Source organism: Colletotrichum tamarilloi, assembly GCF_030869305.1.
Source record: "Colletotrichum tamarilloi strain Tom-12 chromosome Unknown Scaffold_56.1, whole genome shotgun sequence".
In the NCBI taxonomy this organism is placed as follows: domain Eukaryota; kingdom Fungi; phylum Ascomycota; class Sordariomycetes; order Glomerellales; family Glomerellaceae; genus Colletotrichum; species Colletotrichum tamarilloi.
This window is the reverse complement of record NW_026849438.1, coordinates 86493-108545: the sequence shown is the minus strand read 5'-3', so window position 1 is coordinate 108545 and position 22053 is coordinate 86493. Positions and strand designations below refer to the sequence as shown.

Genomic DNA, 22053 nt, shown 5'->3' with positions numbered 1-22053 from the left:
ACGTCAAGGAAAAGTTTCCTAGCTTGGCCGATGGGATACAAACGTTGAAGACCACATCATGACCCGCCATATAAGACTCCAAGGTAAGGCGCGTCATGGTCGTATCGTAAGGTCACAGTCACTTCAAAATCACCTCCCAATATGATGACGACTTCACGACGGTCCTCGTTGCCGACGCGAGCCTTCGGGCTGACTCTCTTGAGCCTGCTGCTGCTCATTCTCAGCCCCGCGAATGCCCTCACCATCCAGCCGCGACAGAACTCGTCCACGCCGACCACTGGCGGACGCGAGCGCGTGAGCATCAACAAGGGATGGCGCTTCTGGCGCTCAGAGTTCAACCCGGACGGCCTCATCTACGATCAGCGCCCGGACCTCGTGAACTTGACCGACACCTTTGCGCTCAAGCCGTGGATCCTGCCGTCTGCCAACGACTTCATCAACGACCCGGCTAAGCACTACGAGCGCCCCGGTAGCGAGCCCTCGCGCAATGTCTCGTATGCATTAGCGAGCTTTGACGATGCTTCGTGGGAGAGTGTCAATCTGCCTCACGATTGGGCTATCGCAGGCCCGTTCTATACCGAGGAGAATCCCATCATTGGTGGTGGAATGGGCCGCTTGCCTGTGCATGGCGTGGGTTGGTACCGTCGATCATTGACGGTCACCCCTGAGGATGAGGGCAAGTCCATCTTCCTCGATGTGGATGGAGCCATGTCCTACGCGATGGTGTGGCTCAATGGCTACCTGATCGGTGGCTGGCCTTACCCGTACAACTCGTTCCGCCTCGATCTCACGGCGCACCTCAAGACTGGACAAGACAACGTTCTCGCCATCCGACTGGACAACCCTCCAGACTCGGCACGCTGGTACCCTGGAGGTGGCATCTACCGCAACGTGTGGTTGACAAAGGTCAGCCCGGTCCACGTCGCGCAATGGGGAACCTACATCGTCACAAAGGACGTCTCCTCCGAGTCTGCTACCGTGGACTTGGTAGTTGATGTCGAGAACAAGGGCGATTCCGACCAGGATGTCGAAGTCTCCACCGAAATCCACCTCCTCGACGCTTCGACAGACAAGCCGGGAGCTAAGGTAGCCGAGTTCTCCAGCTCATCAACCTCTGTCACGGCTGGCAGCAAAGCACAAGTCAATGGCTCAACGACCGTCACATCCCCCCTCCTCTGGGGCCCACCACCGACCCAGAAACCGAACCGCTACGTCGCCGTCACGACAGTCACCGTCGCCGGCGCCGTCGTCGATACCTACGAAACTCGCTTCGGCATCCGCACCGTAACCTACGACGCGAACCGTGGCCTCCTCGTCAACGGCGAACACGTCCTCATTCAGGGCGTGAACAACCACCACGACCTCGGCGCCATCGGCGCAGCCTTCAACAACCGTGCCGCCGAGCGCCAGCTCGAGGTCCTCGAGGAACTCGGCTGCAACGCCATTCGCATGTCTCACAACCCTCCCGCGCCCGAACTGCTCGAATTGACAGACAGTCGCGGGTTCCTGGTCATGGATGAGGTGTTTGACTCGTGGTACCGCAACAAGACGGCAAACGACTTCCACCTCATCTTCGAGGACTGGCACGAGGCCGACCTACGTGCCATGATGCGCCGTGATCGGAACCACGCCTCCGTCATCATGTGGAGTTTCGGCAACGAGGTCTCAGAGCAGCAGATTGGCGACCCAGGCACCGTCCCCGCGCTCGAGCTGCACGGCATCGTGGGCGAGGAAGATCCCACCCGGCCCTCGACAGCGTCGATGAACTTTGCCAAGCCAAACATGTCCTTCCCTACCGCCATGGACGTCCTCAGCTTAAACTACCAGGGCGAAGGCATCCGCGACACACCAAACTACTCCTTCCTCCCGGGCGTGAGGACACACCCCTTATACGCCGACTTCCACGAGGCCTTCCCGGACAAGATGATCCTCAGCAGCGAGACGGCCTCGGCGCTGAGCACGCGCGGGACCTACATGTTCCCCGTCACGGGCGACACGGGCGCCCCCGTCAACGACACCTCCGGAGGCAACTCCACCTCGCAGCAGGTCAGCGCGTACGAGCTCTATTCTGCCAACTTTGGCTCCTCGCCCGACAAGGTCTTCAAGGCGCAGGACACGCACCCCTTTGTGGCGGGCGAGTTCGTCTGGACGGGCTGGGATTACCTCGGCGAGCCGACGCCGTACTACACCGCGCGCAGTTCCTACTCGGGCATCATCGATCTCGCTGGCTTCAAGAAGGACCGCTTCTTCCTGTATCAGGCGCGCTGGAGGCCTGATGTCAAGTTTGCGCATGTGCTGCCGCACTGGAACTGGCCTGAGGACCACGTCGGCGAGGTCACCCCCGTGCATGTGTTTACGTCGGCGGACGAGGCCGAGTTGTTTGTGAATGGGGTCTCGCAGGGCAGGAAGACGCGCGCGGAGCTGACGTACCGGTTCCGATGGGACGATGTCGTGTATGAGCCCGGTGAGATCCGGGTCGCGACGTATAAAGACGGCGCGGAGTGGGCCGAGACAACGGTGCGAACGGTCGGGGCGTCGGCGAAGCTTCGCGGGTCTGCGGACCGTACGACGATCAAGGCCGACGGCGTGGACTTGTCGTTTGTTACTGTCGAGGTGTTGGATTCGAATGGCGATGTGGTGAGGTTCGCGGACGATGAGATTACCTTTTCCGTGAGCGGACCTGGTGAGATTGTTGCGACTGACAACGGTGACCCGGCGGACTTGGTTGCGTTCCCGTCGTTGGTCCGCAAGGCGTACAGCGGTCTTGTGTTGGCTATTGTGAGGTCTGGGGAGGGTGTTGCTGGAGATATCACCGTCACGGCTTCCGGTGCGGGTCTTGAGGGGGTTGAGGTTGTTGTGAAGACACAGTGAAGATGTTCAAGTTTGGTGTACATAAAGGTCTAATACCAGACTAAGTGAAGGGAATCTCATTCAAAGAACGTTAAGAAGCCGCACAGCCTCAGAGACATTCAATCAGTGATCATCGTGTACCGAGAGTTTGGTAGGTTGCACTCGCACTCGCTGATGAATTGCCTTGCCCGGGGCGTTGGACCTGGGAAGAGCCAAATAAATGGGCTGTAAAGGTTAACAGAGTGAGCAGACGCATGACAGGGGCTGCCATAGAACGCATACAAGTGTAATTACCTACCTAATTTAGGTCGTGCACAAACGGGATGAACTACGGCTTCGAGTCAGGCGTCTCTCGGATCAGCCCCCCAACTAACGTCAGGCGGTTGACCAGCAGAGGTAGGGCTGAAGAAGGACATGAAGATGGGAATCGAAGATACGGAGCAGGTAAAGACTCTAATAAGTGTCTCGCTGTATTCGGCTCAGCTGCCGATCTCCTCGTACTTTCAGCACACCTCGGCCTCTACAATACGGATACAATAGGTCAACTGCTAGCAGCCACGCCGCCCCGTTCAACGGCGCTGGGGAACTAGATTAACGGCGGAAGGCGGAGCACCACGACCAAATGAACGAAAATAGCAGCAGGTCGCCCCACGGCGAGCGGGTTGTTGACTTGTCCGGCACAGAGATGGGCGTGGGACGGGTTGACAACTTGATTGTGGAGGGAAACCCGGCATTGTCGAGATTGACCTTCCCCACTGAGACTCCCTGCAGCATCCGCCCTTTACGAGGTTGCATATGGTCGCCATAATGCAGGACGATGGGCACATTAAGTAAATAAGCTCTACTGTTAAAGATGGCATGCCCATCCCGCCGGCCCGTTCATCTGATCTGTTGATCCTCTTTCTCGCTATACATCCTGTCAATCGTTTGGATACGTCAGTTTCGAGATCATTAATACCATGTCGCCCGTCACTCGTTTGTTCTCGGCGGCGGCGGTCGCGTCAGTTGCGACTGCGGCTGTGCTTGATCTGGGCATTATTGTCGACAATGGCTACGTGAGTTCCATCTACAGCCTTTGATAACGAGAAAACGTAGTAACACATGCATCTAGAAAGTTGTCGAGTTCGGCATCGGAACGCCGGCCAAGACATTCCGTCTCCTCTTCGATACGGGAAGCTCCTCTTCGTGGGCGACCGACAGCCAGTGCCTCGCCAAGGGAAACTGCAACAACGGTAGCGGGTGCGTCTCTCGAACCAAATCCCCTGAGCAAGATCATCCTTCAGGGTCACTAATACATAGATTGGCAGATACGATCGGACGGGCTACAGCATCAACGCCTCAACCAGCGGCCACTACACGGGCGAAAGCGCCGTGATCCCCTACCTCGGAGGCGACGTCGCCGGCCCCACGGTCGCCGAGAAATGGACCATCGGCAACTTCACCTGGGACCAGTCCTTCATCGCCGCAAACGAGAGCAATTGGGCCGCGCTCGCCGCTGACGGCTTCATGGGCCTCGGTTTCAGCTCCATCATCGACGGCGGTGCCAACACCGTCGTCGAGACCCTCATGGCGGAGAACCGCCTCGACGCGGCAAAGTTTGGAATATACTACGGCACCGAGGCCAAGAACACGAGCGGCGTGCCCGGCGACGGCGTCCTGACGATCGGTGGCTCTCGCGAGCACGAGTACGTCGAGGGCGACCTCGTCACGATCCCTATCACCCGCGTGGACGGCACCTACGATGTCTGGCGCTCTACGATCCTCAAGGTCAACGGCACACGGACGACGAGCAACGGCAGCGTCATCGAGACGGAGACGGATTTCGACCAGGCGCGCGTCGTCTTCGACACGGGCGCGGGGTCCATTACCCTCCCGACGAAGCAGAACCTGGCCGTGTACGAGTCCATCGGGATGAACTACACAAAGATCCTCAAGGGCGAGCACATCCCGCTCTGCAGCGAGTTCAACTCGTCGTGGTCGTTCAAGTTTACTTTCGGTGACTACCGGTACCCGCAGACGATTGAGATCCCGGGCGATCAGCTGGCGCGACCAGGGTTTGCGTACCGGGATGACGCGTGCTGGCCTCCGTTTGAGGATGGCGCGCAGTCTGGGTTCGTGTTGATTGGGACGCCGTTGTTGAGGAACTTTTATACCGTGTGGGATTATGGCTCTGCGGCGAACGAGACGGTGATTGGGAAGTTTGATCCGACGTTGTCGTTTGGGTACTTGAAGAACAAGACCGCGGCAGCGAAGTGAGGGATGGTGGTTGTGGGACGGCAGTGATGGGGGGTTCAGATTGTAGGGTGGATCATATCAGAACCAGATTTTTGGAACACATCAAATGCAAAAGATTCCATGCGAGCAAATCTTGGAAATCCTTCAACTTGACAGACCAGGGGTTCATGCATCGATGCGATCGTAAGCTGAAGATCTTGGATCGCACGTGGAGGAGGGTCAACCAATCCCACCTGGGGGTCACCCAGTTCTACAGATCTGCATCGGGCTTGTCTATTTGACTTTTGATGTGACGTGCGGCGCCTTGCAGAAGATGGCAGGTGAGTATCTATCACAGGGTTTTGATTTGACAGTGAAGGTATCGACATGGACTGGGATGGATGGGTTGATGTGGGTGAGGAAGGGCCCAGACCCAAACTGAGAGGGCGATGTGAGTGAGTAAACTGTGAGTGAGTAGCTGAGAGGTGAGTGTGTGAGTGAGTTGTGAGTGAAGAGTGAGATGAGAGGCCCTGACGCCAAAAGTTCGAGGTGCGGCAACATGACGTCGTCGGTGACGTCTTGGCCGAAGTTGCGCCATGTGCCATTGGCTCACAGCAGCGACGCACTCGCCACGCGCCCACGCAACTTTCGCAGCTTCACAGCGGAGAAGGTGTGGCTGGGAAAAACCTGGAACAAATTGAACTGAGGGAAGGCAGTTGCACATGCACGAACCGCTCAGTCAATCGTCACTGCTCTGCATGGAGTGTCTGGTTGGTTCATTCATCTGCCTTGGTGGTGTAAGAGGACGAGAAATGCAGAAGGAGAGTGGGAGGGAGGGGAGGGAAGATGCGGGATATTACTCTCATGAGCACCGGCCGTCCCTTCTTGGCTGCCACGAATGTGTTCTCCTTCATGATACCCTTTACCTACGAAATACCTAGCATTATTCTACCCTCTTTCTGTCAGATTTTACCTATTCGAAATACCTAATTCTTTCCTGAGTCCCTATCACCGTATCTAGAGAAGGGAGCACATCATCAGTCCATCATGCCTCGGACACTGCTTCTGTGTTTCATCCATGGCTTCAAAGTGAGTAGCCAACAACAGCAAGCCATCGATGCGCCGGCACAGCAAGCAGCTAACAAGTACAAATTTCACAAGGGGAACGAAGACACATTTCATGATTTTCCAGATGTGAGACTCCTTCGGCACCACGCGCCCATTTCTTCTATACTGATGCTTGCGATGTAGGACCTGAAGCGATCAGTCACCAAGCAACTCCCAGACCATCGCGTCGAGTCCATCGTGTACCCTCAGTATGAGACCAAAGGCGAGCTGGCGCAGGCCACCGAAGCGTTTCTCGCATGGTCAGTCTACTTACCACTCGTAGTAGTCATTACCCTGAAGCATGCTAACACCATGTAGGCTGAAGGAGAGGGTCATGGATGTAAGAAAGGCCAGCGTCGAGAAACCTTGGCCACCCAAGGACAGAGAAGTCGGAGTCGTTCTCGTCGCTCATTCTATGGGGTAGGCAGTCTCGCAAATCTGCACGCTCAAGTGATCCAAGCCTAACACACCTTAGAGGATTCGTCGCCGCAGATTCGCTCTTCCTAGCCATCAATGAGCGGGCGCAGTCTAACCCATCCGAAGATGACCCAATCTTCCCCCTCATCCAGGGCATCCTCACCTTCGACACCCCCTACAACGGCCTCGCCCGCTCCATGTTCGTCTATGGCGGCTTCTCAAACTACCAAAAAGTCAGCAGCGTCTTTAACGTCATGACGGCTCTCTCGGCCGCCGCACCCTCCACCCTCGCCCGCCTAGGAACCCGCCGCGCCGCAACTTCTGCCGTGACGACTACGGCCACCCGAAACCCAGGTTGGAAGACATGGCAGCTCGTCGCCGTGAGAACAGGCACTGTGGGCGCCATCGCTGCCGGCGGCGTCGCCGCCTATGTCAACCGCGAGGCCATCATGAAGAGCCTCAAGGGCCTCAACAAGAACTCCGTCAAGGAAGGGTACCAGCAGAGCGTCGATGCTCTCGGCCAGGGGCTGGCGTATATCAACCGCGGCAACGTCGGCCAATCCTTTGCCTGGCTCTCGGACCACTTCACTTTCGTTGGCGCGCTCATGAAGCAGAAAGAACTCAACCGCCGCCTCGAGCGGATGGGTGCGCTCAAGGGTGTCGGCATTCACGACTTTTATGCGTCGCTGGGCGAGAACGGGTACTGGCAGGGTGGCTACTTTGTCCCCGAGCGGACGTTCTGCGCCGTACCGGAGGAGAGTCATCCTGCTTCATCGCTCTTCTCGCGACAGGTTCTGCCAGAGGTTGACGACGAGGTGGCTGCGCATATGGCCATGTTCCAGCCTGCGAAGCACAAGGGGTACGAGAAGATGACGGAGAATGCGGCCGACTTGGTGATTGAGTGGTTCAAGAGCGAGGAGCCTGTTGTCGATGATGCCAAGTTCCGCGAGACGCCGCCCGAGGAGGTTGCGGAGGATGCCGAGGTTGAGGAAACATTGGAGAAAGCTATTTCGAACACCGAAGCACCAGCAGAAAACTCGGACGACAAGATTGACGAAAAGTTCAACGAGAAGGAAGCGTCAAAGTCGACGGATGATGGAATACCCGACGAGTCACCGATTGACATCGCCGCCGCTGCTTCGCTCGTGCCACTCCCCGCCGACGGCGAGGGAGATTTGGTGGGCGATATCAACCCGGAGAACATGACTAACGAGGAGAAGCGGACGTACATGCAGCATCTCTTCCGCATCGCGCAGTCAACAGGTACAGGCGTCAAGGGATGGCTTCCTGGTATGCCCAGTATGCCAGGTATGCCCAATATGCCCAACATGCCCAACATGCCGAATATGCCCAAGGTTCCCACCTCGGTCTCATCCTTGGGCCAGGCATCGCTGCCGAGTGTCAACATTTTCAGAAAGGCAACGCCCTCGCAAGTGCCGGCCGACGGGGAGAAGCCAGAGACCGAGAAGGCGAACGATGCCATCGGGGATGTCGCCAAGACGGGAGATGTTGCAAAGCCAGAGACGGCCGTCGCTGACAACAAGAAGGAAGATCAAGAGACTGCAAGTGACGCTGTCGGCAACGAGACTGCTCAAGCGGCAGCGGCTGCTGGCCAACTCGAGTCTCAACCTGCCGAGCCCGCCGCTGACGACAGCAAGAAGAAGGGCTGGTCGCTGCCAAGCGTAAACATCTTCAGAAAGTCGGCGTCGTCTCAGGCGCCGGCTGCTGATTCGAAAGAGACTGTTAAGAACGATAGCGACAAGAAGCCTGAAGCGGAGGTCGCTGGTGATGGACAGGTTGAGGGTCGGTCGGCCACAGAAGCTGAGGCAGCTGGCAGCGAGGTCGCACAAGCAGCGGCTGCGACCGGCCAGCTGGAGATGGCCGATGGCGGCGATGATGCAAAGAAGACGACGGCATGAGGCCGAGAGACGTGAGAATCACAGGGATCTGTCATGTTTGGAAAACTACGAGCGCGGATTGATTGCATCGGAACCTTAGTACCTAGTTAGTTGAATCAGCAATATGAAAATAATAGCTCAAAGATTACCCTTTTCTTCAATGGTGAGCATCCGGTGTGGCACGGAAGCGGCTTGTCGGGCCTTGACTCCAACAAAAACTGTCAAAAGCCTAAATCGCGGGTGGCTGAACTTTGAAAGGAATTTGCTCAATGACATCTGGAATTGCTCCAAAAACATCAAAAATGATAGAATTGGCATCGTGAAATGAATTGCGTCGTAAAGCAAAAGGAAATGATTTCGCCCGGACTTGAACCGGAGACCTTCAGTGTGTTAGACTGACGTGATAACCAACTACACCACGAAACCGAGATTGTTGACATTCTGTAGCGCCAAAGCTTCCCTTGAAGCTAGCAAGCTGAAAGCCAGCGGGGAATCAAGTTTCTCCCTCGATAACGCGCTTTTCAAATCTCTGACTTTGCTGTAAATCACTTTTAGGTTTAAGGTCTCTATACTTGTCGACATGTCGTTTGCGGAACTAACGTAGCTATGACTTGGGCTATGCCTATTCATCTTGGTACCCAATATCACCCGTTGACTTTTGTTCTGGGTATACAACGTCGTGGACAACAGACCAGAGTCTATTCAGGGGAGAATGCAATGCATATGAAGAATGCGGGAGATTGGACAATTTTTGAAAATCGACGATCGGATAGGTCTCGTAGTTCTCATCTGGGCTCAAGAATAGCTTCTTGCACATGTGCCTCGAAGACCTCGTTTCTCGGTCCAATATCCCGGCTAGATCTACCTTTCTTCACCTCAAGCAAAACATGTGGTAGGTTATAATCGTTCTTGATAGATTTGATGTACAACTTCAAGGCGCATGTAAACCTCGAAAATCAGCCGCGATTCGCCTCGCTCCTGTGTGACTAGGCCAGCTCCGAGCGGTCCGCCGTATTTAAATCGCTGTCCATGGGTCTAGGGTATAAAGACGCGATTTCTTATCATCGTATCCTTGCCTTACCCTGCAAAGATTAAGGTGTCATCCCGAAAGCCGAAGGCGCGGCATGGGCGGGCGGGTCAAACCGATCGTGACGGCAGTGCATGGTTAGTTGGCCACATGCAGCGAGTCTTGGTGGCCGGGCTTCGGTGAACATGAATTAATGACAATGGAACAGCTATCATTGATCTTGGAGCTGTCTTCAAATATCGACAACATGGTTCTACATGTCGTGATTTGACTTAAACCGCCTGTGCTGCGACCGATGTAGCAGAGGCCGTGGAGGAGGCATGTGATGGAGATGAGGTGATGAACTTCTTTCACAGCTGCAAAACCTGATCACCTCTTCGAAATTGAACATTTCGTCTTTGATAAGAAGTGGTCTCAAGAGATGGATCTAACGAGCTAGATACAAGCCTACGTCACGAAACTTCGTGCAGCCTCCGCGCAATTCATGATGATTTCGATGGCATTCCGGCCCCATGTCTCTTTCCGGCAGTCTGGTACGTTCCTGCGTCCATGTCCCTGTAACCGTCAGGTCGCGAATCTTGCTGCGGCTTGGTTAGTCATTCGTTGCTGCGAATACGAAGGGGAATATGCTCTAGAAAACGTTGACAGCGGCCCCAATTACTCCATTCGACATGAGATGACAATATTGCGTGCTCGAGGTTGCAATAAGGCTTAATAACCTTAGCTTCCTCCCACAACGAGCTCCCCCTGCATTCATCACCTTACGAATATGCATATCCCAAAGTCTAATCTCGCTTCTTCAACCTCTTTCACCATCAAGCACCAGAAGCCGTTTACCCCGCATCCTTCTCGGCTCTTCCCCATTGGATCGCAGTTGGAAATCCTTGGTCAAAAGTCTTGGAGTTCTTCGGTCTCTCGGTGGAACATGTGCGGGACCTGCATCCCGGCCCAATTGCCCCGTCTGGGAGGTGACAAAGTGCCCCTGGACACCTCAAAGTTGGACCCTTTCCCCGGTTCCTTTCCTCCGCCATCGGTGCAATTGCACCGAAGTTGAGAGCTTCCCCTTCCATTTTGCAGCTCTTTGAAGCTAGATCGGCACAGAGCTTCATATGGCTCTTTGATTCTCTTGCAGGTATGACGCTCCGCGACCCAAGTCAAGAGAAAGAGGGGACTCCCTTGGCCTCATCTAACCTGCAGATCTAGCGGCCACCAGCAGCGTAGCATCCCCCTCGATTGCGGGCGACTCCCCGAGAAAGATGGAGCGAACGGATGGCATCATGCGCGCTGAGATCGCGTCGGGCCAAGTCTGAAGGCATTCATCCGTCCACTCCCACGACTCAAGATCATCGCGTCGGATGATGCCATCCACAGGCTGTGCCGCGAGCCAAGACTCGGCGGATCGCGCGGTCGACTTGATGAGAATTGCTTTCGCTTTCCGCTGCACCGAAGATGTCTTGGGCTCTTATTAGAGCATCACCGTCGCCGCCTTTCTTTTCGCAGCTGTTGTAACGGTGCACGGTCAGACGTCTTGAGTTCCTCACTCTTTGTTCTTCCAAGAATGTCTCGGCTCGCTCTTGGTCTCGTTGCCCTCGCCGGCCTCATGGGCCCGGCCAGCGCGCAACGCTTCGACAACAGCACCAGCGATAGCGCCACCGTCAAATGGCTCGGCAGCACTCCCTCTTACACCGCCGGTACGACATTCGGCCTGCCCTGGGCCCGCAGCAAGTACTTCCCCAACTCGACCGAGTTCTCCCTCTCAGGCGGCGGTTTGCTGCAGACCTGGGTGACGGCATACTGGTCTGACGGCTCCATCAAATGGACCGGCCACGCGATCCCCGAATCCGACACGATCCTGGACGAGTACACAGTCAGCGCATCTTCGTCGTCCAACTCGACGACGCGCTTCTCTCGTGCCAGACGGCAGCAGTCTAGCGGCCTGACCGTCACCGACTCATCTGATGCCGTTAGTGTCGATACTGGCAAGCTTGCCATCACGTTCCCCAAATCGGGTAATGTCGTCGTTGGCGAGATTAAGACTGCATCTGGCAAGACTATCGGCCAGAACGGAAAGCTGGTGCTGCACTCTCAGTCCGGCGTGGAGGACCAGGCGGAATTGAAGGGCCAATCTGCTATCAACTACTTCAACTTCGAGAGCAACATCGAAGAGGTCACTGTCAGCAAGGACAACACTGCTCGTGCCCTCGTCACCGTCCGTGGGAGGCACTCCGGCGACGGTAGCCACGAAGACTGGCTTCCCTTCATCCTTCGCTTTTACCTCTACCATAACTCCGAGGCCGTTCGCATCGTACACACTGTCATCTACGATGGCAACGCCAAGGAAGACTTCATCTCTGGACTTGGCATCCGCTTCGAGGTTCCCCTCGAGGGCGAGGAACAGTACAACCGTCACGTCAGAATCTCCGGCATCGACGGAGGTCTCCTGAGTGAAGCCGTGCAGGGCATCACCGGTCTCCGCAGAGACCCCGGCGTCGACATCCGCAACGATCAATTCGAGGGCGTGGAGCTCGCCGATCCTGCTACATGGGACCAGAGAGTCACAACCAGACTCAAGTGGATCCCTACTTGGAGCGACTTCAGCTTGACCCAGCTCTCTCCTGATGGCTTCACGTTGAAGAAGCGCACCAAGGCTGGTCAGAGTTGGGTCAACATCCCCGGCGGCACTCGCTCGGGCGGTCTGGCGTACCTCGGCGGTGCCACCAAAGGTGGTCTCGCCGTTGGCCTGCGCAACTTCTGGAAGCGTTACCCGACCGGCATCGACATCACCAACGCCGCCACGGACAAGGGTGAGATTACAATCTGGATCTACAGCCCCTCGGCACCCGCTCTGGATATCCGCCCCTACCACGACGGTCTCGGCCAGGAGACCTACGCAGAGCAGCTCGATGCTCTCGAAATCACGTACGAAGACTACGAGCCCGGCTTCAACAACCCTTACGGCGTCGCCCGAACCAACGAAATCTTCCTCTACGGCTTCGACCAGACCCCCAACCGTACGCTCCTTGCCGACTTGACCGACCACACCAACAACCCTCCCGTCCTCTTCGGCGAACCCGAATATCTCGCCGAAACCAAGGCTATTGGTAACTACTGGGCACCTCCGGCCGAGTCACCCTCAGGCCTCGCCGCCGACATCGAGAAGCACCTCGACTTTCTCTTCAAATTCTACGAAGGTCAGGTCGAGCAGCGCAAGTGGTACGGCTTCTGGGACCACGGCGACTTCATCCACGCCTACGACACGGACAGGCACCAGTGGCGCTATGATATCGGCGGCTACGCCTGGGATAACTCGGAGCTCTCCCCCGACCTCTTCTTCTGGAACTACTTCCTCCGTACCGGTCGCGAAGACGTCTTCCGCTTCGCCGAGGCCCAAGTTCGCCACACCGGCGAAGTCGATGTCTACCATCTCGGAAAGTACAAGGGTCTTGGAACCCGCCACGGCGTCCAGCACTGGGGCGATAGCGCCAAGCAGGCACGTATCTCGACGCCGCAGTACCGCAAGGTCTTCTTCTTCGTCACGGGCGGCGACGAGCGCACCGGCGAGCTGATCGAGGAAATCCTCGACACGGACAAGACCTACGGTGTCCTCGACCCCAACCGCAAGGTCCGCACTGACGGCTGGGTCCCGACTCCCAACTCCTCTGTCGCCGTTGGTCTTGGCACGGATTGGTCCTCGCTTGCTGCCTCATGGCTTCTTGAGTGGGAGCGCCGCGGCTCCCGCTGGGAAGAGGCTCGCACGAAGCTCACCAACACCGCCGCCAGCATCGCCAAGCTCAAGAACGGCTTCGTCACAGGCTCTGGCCTCTACAACCTCGCCGACGGCACCCTCGGACCCCCGCCCGCGGACCCCAACAACAACGGCACCGTCGCCGTGTCCCATCTGTCTGCCGTCTTCGGACTCATGGAAGTCGTCGCCGAGTTCATTGAGCATGCTGGCGACGATGTCCCTGCAGGTTTCGAACAGGCGTGGTACGACTACAGCTACTACTACAGTGCCAGCGCCGCCGAGCAGACGGCGCGGTACGGCAAGGGATTCGGTAACACGAGTCTCAAGCAGGGTCACTCTCGTCTCACTGCGTACGCTGCCCACCGCACGAACAACGCGACTCTCGCGGCTCGTGCTTGGAATGAGTTCTTCAACACTGATGGTTTGAAACAAACTGCTCCTTGGAGTACTGTGCACTTCAACGGCAGTGACGTGTTGGCGCCAATCGATGAGGCGTCGTGGATTTCTACGAACGATGCTGCCTTATATGGGCTGGCAGCCATTATCGACTTGGCTCTTGTCGGCGAATACCTTCAGTGAAGTATTTGAGACGTTCATTCCCATCGCTCGGGACATTCTTCTTGGTATAATTCTTCGGGCACTCAGACGTTGCCCAACACTGTAACTACAAGCAACGAACCACATGTATCTATTCGCAACTTTTCGTGTATATATTCTTCTTCGTTCTGGCAAACTTGACCTCAAGATATTGCATGTAATCAGGGTGCAGTGCGCCGCCTAGCGACCAGTGTGTCTGGTCGCTTAAATGTGAATGTCTCAATCATTGTGATCGAGTTCCAACATCTCGCCATTGGACTTGTACAAGAATTGCCACCCAACACAACATCACCTATTTAGTCCGGCGGTACTGAATTCCATTTTGGCCATATTATAAGATAAACGAAGAAATGCTTCCACTTGTCGACCCAGGGGGACTCCTCGTATGACAAGAAAAAGCGTTGAGCTTGCAGCGTTCCAGCCGCAAAGGGGGAGAAGCAGTAGATTCACCCAGAGCAGTGTCAACCTGAGCATAATTCTTGCAAATTTGAACAGCCCAATGGTGTGTCTGTTGGAACTAAATTGATGATGATAATAATGCTCATTTCTCGAGGCTGGCTGTACTCTCTCAGAGACAGCAACCAGTGTGGCCTCGCTGTCCATCGTTTCTCTGGTATCTAGTGATGGCATGATCACAGATATGCTCTCGTGGTCCATCGTGCGAAAGAGTGGGCTGGCTACTTCAGTTCCGATACTCAACCTTGAAACCGTCAGAGTAAGTAATGTACGATGCCAACATCGGGATGAATCTGAGCGTACATGTGGCTCCCTCAACTGTTAGTTGGTGAGGCGTTCAAGTCGACGAAAAATAGCTGGAAGGATAGGCCAGGCCGAGCAAGAGTTGTGAGTGGATCTAGCTGGAGTTGAGGTAGATTCTTGAATCCCAAACTGTCGTGATGTTCATTCGGGTTGTTTCGTGCGGCTATTGGATGTTGCCGTCACCTGTTCTGGAATGGGTCGAAAAGAAAGAAGGCAGCATTCTATCCTTAAATCCTCAATACAAGTCGCCCGGTGAACCAATGACCCGGAACCCCTGGAGATCGATTTTCCAAACATAAAACATGCCAGGGATAATGAGCAACAGGTGACGGGCCACAGCACCTAGATGCAGCTCGTTGAAAGTGGCACAGCGTCGGGAAAGAGTCTCACATATGACATGGATTGCGCCTGTCGATCAAGATAAGTCCTGTTTCGGGGGCTTCACGTGTGACAAATCGATCACTTCTGGACTGATGTAGCACAACGAAAACCAGCTGGTTTAGTTATCATCACATGGGCAAGCTTGGTCACGAGGGTCATTTGGTAATCAGCCGATGACAGACCAAGACACTCTCGCTCCCAAGTACATACTAACAATTTTGTCATCTACAAACTCTGTAGACAACTACATTCCAATACTTCATTGAAAACTGATGCTCCGTATTTCAAATGATTGGTACTGCTTTGGGGCTTCAAGCTGTTGACAAAAGGAGAGTGATCTTGGGGCGTTTTGTGATTCTTGGAGCGCTGCGCCACTCAGGACAGAAGGTCTCATTGCTGGCCATTGGGGGGCGTCAGCATGTGGCTCAAGATTGTGTATTTTTGGAGCATGCTTTGGGTGCTCAAAATCTGCCATATTCACGATTGGCACGTTGACAGACCAAGTCAGGCAGTCATGCTTAGATTGAAAGCTTTCAGGAAAGACTGCAGCTACGTCCACTGTTATACCTCCATCCCCCACTTGCGTAAAGGTGCAAAAACTGACGATACTCCGATGACAGTATGCCTCCAGGACTGTCGCATGAAACGTTCTCATGCAGTACCTATCGGCACCTAGCGCCCCTCGTAGCATCATATGAGAATGATGAGATGCCGAGTCCAACAGTTACAGCATGAAATACAGCCACAGCAGTTACGAGGCTTCAGAAGGAGTAATTTGCCATATTACCGATATATGTCGCATACTTCGATGAATTAGCATCCCTTGGATGTGGCCTCGTGATCCATCACTGCACGCCCCTTTCTCGTGGTTTGGCGTGCACTTCGCCTGCTTCAAGATTGAAGCGGCTGAACCAGAGTCAAATAGAATAGGTTAGTAGTCGCGTATGCTGTATTGTGTCAGGTAGGGAGACGTACCACAAGGGACATGTGTAAGAGTGCTTGAGGAGCCAAAGCTCGATGCAGGCCGAACAGAAGACATGGCCGCACGGCAACTGGCCGACAACACTTCCAGCGACAAAGTCATCCAGGCAAACAGGACACGTCTTGGCCTCAGCGACCTTTGCCAACGACTCGAGCTTTCCCCGAGTCAGCTTTGCCATACGGGCTTTTCTCGGTAGCCGGGGCAAGCTATAGGGGCTCAAAGTCGAGGCATCAGGGGATTCATGTCGACTGCGGTGATTGCCCGCTGTTATAAGATGCAGAGAAGGAGGCGGCGGAGGCGGCGGAGGATGCCTCAACTTCCTGATCTTCTTCCATCCGAAGAGGTAGAGTACGAGGCCAACTAGGAGTGCGAAAGCGACACAGAGTGCTGCTGCGACGGCACCTGGCTGCTTCTCGGGCACCCAGGTGGTTGAGGCATCTGTGACAGCGGCATCTGGAATGCTTGTCGGGCTCATACGGATGATGTCATGAGGAATATATTGACGAGGAAGTTGAACGGCGGGAGGATATCAGGATGAGCAGAATCCAAGCAGACACAAACAAAAATCCTGCTGTCCTGCGGGTTTTAAGTCCTACAAACGATCCATGAGTATTACTGATTGCACCGTGTTTCGTGTCAACATTGCACAGAAGCAATCTCACCGACTCGAAAGCCATGTGATGTTTCGGTTGAGGGATTAAGAACTTCCTGTTGCTGCGTGCATTCATATCCGGGTTGCCAGATCAGGTCCTTCGGATGCAAGTGCATTCCGTAGGCTTGGCGGACGATTGGAACAACGTTGAGATTATCTGGGTCTTTTTGCGCCCGCTTCCCATGGGGAAGCAGTAGCTTGTAGGTAATTTTAACGTAATGGTTGTCCATCACCACCGAATCCGACCGTGCCTGTGTTGGCCTTTTGTGTATGAGCGATTTTCTCTTGGCACTCAGACCTCCTTGCTTCCCTAGCCGAATCGGGCCTCGTGTAAGTGAGCCTCGGGAGGCCACCCGCCAGAGGAAATTGGAGTTACGAGGTGGTGAGTTACCGTCCTAACTGGCATTTGCTCTCGTCAAACCAACTTTTGCCATTCAGAGCGATAGCGCGTTACCTACGGGCTTGTAGTGAGAGGCATTTAACGTCAATCAAAATGAGGGATCCAGGGGGGTTTGTTTTCAACTCCCAGTGATCATCCTTCTCAAATTTCTTCTTTTCTAGAACTATTATGGCTGGAGGCTCATATTGAGAGAAACTGGGGGCTTAGCTGCTCTGCTTGCTATTAATTTCCAGGGAAACGGTGCCGGATCGATTGTAAGTAGTAACAATCTACCACTGATTTACTTCAGAAAAGCGGAACAGGAGCGCGTTTATTCATGTTGTCCTGCATCTTCTCTCTGAATTTCATTAATTGATCAACAATACTCGACACCTCCGGAGAACCGAGCACGGCACCGATTTCATGTCGAAGCACACAGCACTGTGTGTCAAGCTTGCTCCATACCAAGGTGCGCTTATTTCATTTCACAGGCACAGTGCACTGGGTAACGAGAGGGGGATTGAGTTGTAAAGTTCAAGATAGAAAATGGTGGTCGGCAGGACAATGCGGCGCTCGACCATTTGCTGGAAACTATCATGGCAGTGATGAGCTTGATTGACGGGAAGATGACCGATGCCATGGATAGAGGATTGTTTTATGTCATCCGTTGTGCAATCATGCCGCCGAATAAAAAGCATGATCATCGAATCACAGTCAGATGCCTATGCTAGACAAGAACAGTCTTATCAGAAACATCGACATTACCGGTGTCCCGATAGTTACGATATCTACCTTGAGTAGTAAGTAGGTACTATGTACGATATCCGAACCGACTTTGTCATTTCTCTTCAAGAAAGTTAGTAATGACATGTTAAAACTTGGCAGATGTTAGGGTTGAGAGGGCACTGGTTCTACTAGTGTTGGTTTGCTCATCATGGTACATGGTGTAAGCCATGTTAGTTACGCAGCCCATTATCAACCTTTCTGTCTACCCACATATCAGAGGTATCTCCGAAACACTCGATAAAAATCTCTATACATCAAATAGCCATCCTCGCCAATTTTCACACATGCGGAGCTGCAAATCTTCACCAAGCATCTTGCAGTCCCGCTGATCTGAAGCCTCACTACACTCCTTTATCAGCAGAGTCACCCCGTCTTGAGAAACCGCACTAATCGAGCAGATAACATGGACCTTCTTCACGAGCTTTAGTCCATGGCTATGACACAACAGGACAACACTGAACCGGACTACGACGACATCAAGAGGTGGCAGTCTCTCTTCGGCTACACATACTCTGGTGCCGCGTAGAAGATCCAGGATCATCGATCCAACTTTACACGAGTCCATGTCTCCGAACTACACTGGGACATGGTTCGCGCAGAGGAGGAATCTCAGGGCTACGACAAGGAGTCTTACGAGTATTCTTGCAGCCTTTCGCAAACCCAGACATCGCACGTCGAGCAAAGTACTCAGACCAAGAGGAAGAAGAAGAAGTCTAGCATCTACCTCCTTGAGCTAGCGGGTCCTTTCTCCAGTCCCGAGGACGTTCAAATGATCTGCGGTGCTTCTTCTATGCTGCCCTTGAGTTTCAGCGGCACAGGCGACGACGGCTCTGCCGCCTCTTTTTGCAAGGTTGACGAAGCAACCAAGAAAATCCTCCTCAGTCACCTTTCCGACATCGAGTCAACCTTTCAACCCACATTTATCCGCTACGCAAAGGCGGATAAGAAGCTCTCCGCGACATCGATGCATCCCACCCTTGGATCCGAGGCCACCTTGCCCCATCACCGCCCAAACTCTGAGTCCCAGATCGAATCAGATCAACGACTACTCCCGACTCAGGACCAGTACCCAGTCTGGTACTTCTTCTACGGTACTCTTGCGGACCCCACTGTTCTGAACAATCTTCTCGGTATTGAGCCAGTTTATCGAGCTGCAAAGGTTCGCAGTGGCCGTCTCGCAACTTGGGGCGGAAAGTACAAGGCTTTGGTGGATGCGTCGGCCTAGGAGAAGGGCTGCGTAGATGGGCACGCTTTCCTTATTACGAACAAAGATCAGGAGTTCTTTGAGACTGACAACTACGAGATGGTCCGGTGTGTGCTTGAACTGAGAGTGGAGAGGGAGCAAGAGGTCAGAGGCCTTGCATTCCGATTTATCGTTGAAACGGACGCGTGATATGGGCAGAAGCCAGGAGAGCGAAGACACGAGCCCGCAAATCCACGATGGTCCCGGAGCATAGCGTGCAGTGTTTATTATATGTTAAGAGGAATGGGAACATACACCTGGAGCGTGAACTGCTGAGTTGAGAAAGGGACAAAAGTCATCACGCATGCCGAAGAGAATTTGGTCTACCAGGCAAGCGAGGGGCCGCCACAAGACTCCCAAAACAGCTCATGCTGAAGGAAGGTTGGTCACAAATATTATTAATGCTGCTTAGAAAGGCCCGTCTTTTGCGCCTGCTTTTGCAAATATTCCTTGTGCTTTGGCTGGATAAAGCTCATATCCCCCCTGAGCATCAACGACCTTTCCACACCCTCCCGCAGCCCGGACTGCAAGACATGCTCGCAAGCGCTCAAAGTGAAGCCGAACCGCGGATGTGTCGTCTGCCCGAAGCTGAATGATGTAGAGGACGGATGCGAGAAGCCCGAGTGAACCGTGAACAGCTCGAGCTTGAGCAGAACTGACTGAAGCGCCGAGGCGCTCCCGCGGTATGCTGCGACGGGATCCGGGGCTGTGAGATCGATTGTCTGCGCTGCGAAGGACCGGATGAGAGACCCTAGTAGAATGCTGTCACACCGTTTGCCACCTGTGGGATCTTGCGGCGATGACATGCATCGGTCTCCGTGTTTGAGCGTCATGTAGAGGCTGGCGTAGGGTTCCAGCATAGTGGTGAGGAGAGTCTTGCGTATTGTTGTAGCATCATCTGGGCCATGAGTTAGTTGGTTTCATTACGGAGTCTCTCAAAACCAAGAACTTATCGGAATACGCACCGACAAAGCCAGATGGGAAAAGATATTCGATGTGGCAAAGCTTGTACGAGTAAGTTTCACGGTTCGCTCCGCTATAATCGAACACCAAGTCTCCATCGTCGTCAACTAAACACTCAGTAGCAATCTTCATCGCCATGTTATTGAACACTTGGGCGTCTCCGAGTTCATAGGCAACACCCAGAAGCAGCGGATTCTGCATACTCGTCTTGACTGCCTCCATCCATCCGCGGGCCCATGGCCGCGTGATGCTAGTCGCGTCGTATTTCTCAGTGACCACAAGAAACTGATAGAGACGTGTGAGTTCCAGTTGTTCGGGAACGTTCTCAAAACGTCCATGCGAGATATTGAGTAGCATTTCCAAAGCCTCTTGCCGGTCATCGGGGAGTTCCACAGTCCAATCTCGCGGGGCACCATCCATATGATGTGGTCGCGACTCAGCGAAGCCGCCATAGAGCATTTTTCGAAAGACTGTTGAGGTTCTCGCGAGCGCTTTGGAGCACACAAAGTAGTTTTTGGGCTTTTCTTCAACGTCTTCTCCTACAAAAAGGTAGAGGTCCCCATTGGAATCGATGACATCCAGGCCGCCAAGACTCCGGATCGCCGGCTCATGGTCGGGATCTTGGTCCATTGCCGTCATGACACGGAGGAACTCTGGAGAGCGCTCATCGACTTTTGCCGTGTTTTTTCTGGCTTGGAATTGTTGTATGTTTGCCAGATGAACTTTGCGAGTAGCTCTTACTGGTACAAACCAACCCGAATCTGATCGTGAGTTTCGGGGATCACCAGGTTGCCCTAGTCTGACTTGTCCACACAGAGACGTTCCCAAGGTGGTCAGATTGTGGCCCGTGCACGTCACAGAGGTCGTACAACTGGGGAAAAAGGAGTGTTTTGAAGTCGGTCGATGACTGTTGGGCAGAGGGCGGGAATAAGGGGTGGTCGAGTGAGGGCCCTGAGGGCTGGGATAAGCCAGGGGTTGGTGCTCGTAACCTAACTGAATAAAGACATGTTCTGCCAGAGGAAGCAGAGACCATTCGTTTGACAGAACTCTCACAGAAAGGCTAGGCTCGGGACTGATGGCTTCAGAACCGTCCTTGGAGCGAATGTTATACGGGCGATCGGCACCATCCCGGCCCCCGAGGCCCCCGCGCGGGCAGGGCAAACCCACCACGATAACGCTCAATGGCGCTTCGCGTCTCGGAGTGCCTAGTCCCGTCACGGCATCCCACCCCTGTGCGGCGCGGCGCGGGACGCTTTGTTGACCCCACAATCCGACTAATGTGCCGACAGTCTTTCAGTCAGCGAGGTCTCTGTCGGGTAGAGAGATAAGACACTTCAAGTCGATAGTGACTTTTCCCCCCTTTTCAGCTCACATAGATACTAAAAGAATGGCTTAATAAGTTTACTGATGATTGCTGCGTACATGCGTTGCAGCTAAGCTTCCGGAGACTCACTTGGCATATGTTAGTTTCTTGGATACAGGTGATTTATAGAGCTGGGAGAACTACGCCGCAGTTTCGACTACATGACCAACATCAGGTTTCTGCTGCATAATTTAGTGCAGACAGTGAATCTTGTCACCTCAAAACACACCTCAAATTGATTAATACAGGCTGCATTTCCGGCAGAATTCAGATCTCTCAACTGCTCTTAATTTATGAAGACTACTATTGAAAACCATATACAGAGTATAAGTTCATAGACATGTCCATCATTAGATAAGGATTGCCGATGTATTCGGTCCTTGATCTTGGTGGTTGGATTGATTCGCAGTCATTGGATCTTTGGCTTGATAGAGAGCTCGGGGGCCACCAAAGCTACATGTAGTAAGTGTCCAGGATTCTAGCCCTGCACATCAGATCTCGTATCCTGTCAGCTGGCTTTGTGTGCCGAGACATTCCGGTATCCCACTCTCCCTACGGGCGACATGCCATTCTGGTTCTGTGTCTGGCGCGTGAGCGAATCATATTGAGATCCCCATGTTTCTGCCTTCTTATGCCCCCAGCCTTACTGAGGCATCTTAAATACTCATTTACAACTCACGCTTAGATGGA

General features: G+C 54.0%; 8 protein-coding genes across 8 annotated transcripts; 5 read left to right on the top strand and 3 right to left on the bottom strand.

Annotated features, from left to right (window-relative positions):
* Nucleotides 1-141: 141 nt before the first annotated feature.
* Nucleotides 142-2871, top strand: CTAM01_11003 (beta-galactosidase; the record flags this gene model as incomplete). Its single annotated transcript, XM_060527015.1, has 1 exon — nt 142-2871. The coding sequence occupies one exon, from the start codon at nt 142-144 to the stop codon at nt 2869-2871; it is 2730 nt and encodes a 909-aa protein (XP_060378344.1).
* Nucleotides 2872-3809: 938 nt separating this feature from the next.
* Nucleotides 3810-5106, top strand: CTAM01_11002 (uncharacterized protein; the record flags this gene model as incomplete). Its single annotated transcript, XM_060527014.1, has 3 exons — nt 3810-3905; nt 3962-4089; nt 4158-5106. The coding sequence occupies 3 exons, from the start codon at nt 3810-3812 to the stop codon at nt 5104-5106; spliced, it is 1173 nt and encodes a 390-aa protein (XP_060378343.1).
* Nucleotides 5107-6111: 1005 nt separating this feature from the next.
* On the top strand, nt 6112-8507 carry CTAM01_11001 (uncharacterized protein; the record flags this gene model as incomplete). The annotated part of the gene is made up of 4 exons (XM_060527013.1): nt 6112-6258; nt 6316-6431; nt 6490-6591; nt 6647-8507. 4 exons carry the CDS (start codon nt 6112-6114, stop codon nt 8505-8507), a joined length of 2226 nt encoding a protein of 741 aa, XP_060378342.1.
* Nucleotides 8508-11071: 2564 nt separating this feature from the next.
* CTAM01_11000 (uncharacterized protein) lies at nt 11072-13837 on the top strand (the record flags this gene model as incomplete). Its single annotated transcript, XM_060527012.1, has 1 exon — nt 11072-13837. One exon carries the CDS (start codon nt 11072-11074, stop codon nt 13835-13837), a length of 2766 nt encoding a protein of 921 aa, XP_060378341.1.
* Nucleotides 13838-14143: 306 nt separating this feature from the next.
* Nucleotides 14144-14485, bottom strand: CTAM01_10999 (uncharacterized protein; the record flags this gene model as incomplete). Its single annotated transcript, XM_060527011.1, has 1 exon — nt 14144-14485. One exon carries the CDS (start codon nt 14483-14485, stop codon nt 14144-14146), a length of 342 nt encoding a protein of 113 aa, XP_060378340.1.
* A 1355-nt stretch (nt 14486-15840) lies between these two features.
* On the bottom strand, nt 15841-16452 carry CTAM01_10998 (uncharacterized protein; the record flags this gene model as incomplete). Its single annotated transcript, XM_060527010.1, has 2 exons — nt 15841-15901; nt 15971-16452. 2 exons carry the CDS (start codon nt 16450-16452, stop codon nt 15841-15843), a joined length of 543 nt encoding a protein of 180 aa, XP_060378339.1.
* A 1928-nt stretch (nt 16453-18380) lies between these two features.
* CTAM01_10997 (uncharacterized protein) lies at nt 18381-19019 on the top strand (the record flags this gene model as incomplete). Its single annotated transcript, XM_060527009.1, has 1 exon — nt 18381-19019. The coding sequence occupies one exon, from the start codon at nt 18381-18383 to the stop codon at nt 19017-19019; it is 639 nt and encodes a 212-aa protein (XP_060378338.1).
* A 416-nt stretch (nt 19020-19435) lies between these two features.
* Nucleotides 19436-20639, bottom strand: CTAM01_10996 (uncharacterized protein; the record flags this gene model as incomplete). The annotated part of the gene is made up of 2 exons (XM_060527008.1): nt 19436-19935; nt 20003-20639. The coding sequence occupies 2 exons, from the start codon at nt 20637-20639 to the stop codon at nt 19436-19438; spliced, it is 1137 nt and encodes a 378-aa protein (XP_060378337.1).
* Between the last annotated feature and the right edge of the window lie 1414 nt (nt 20640-22053).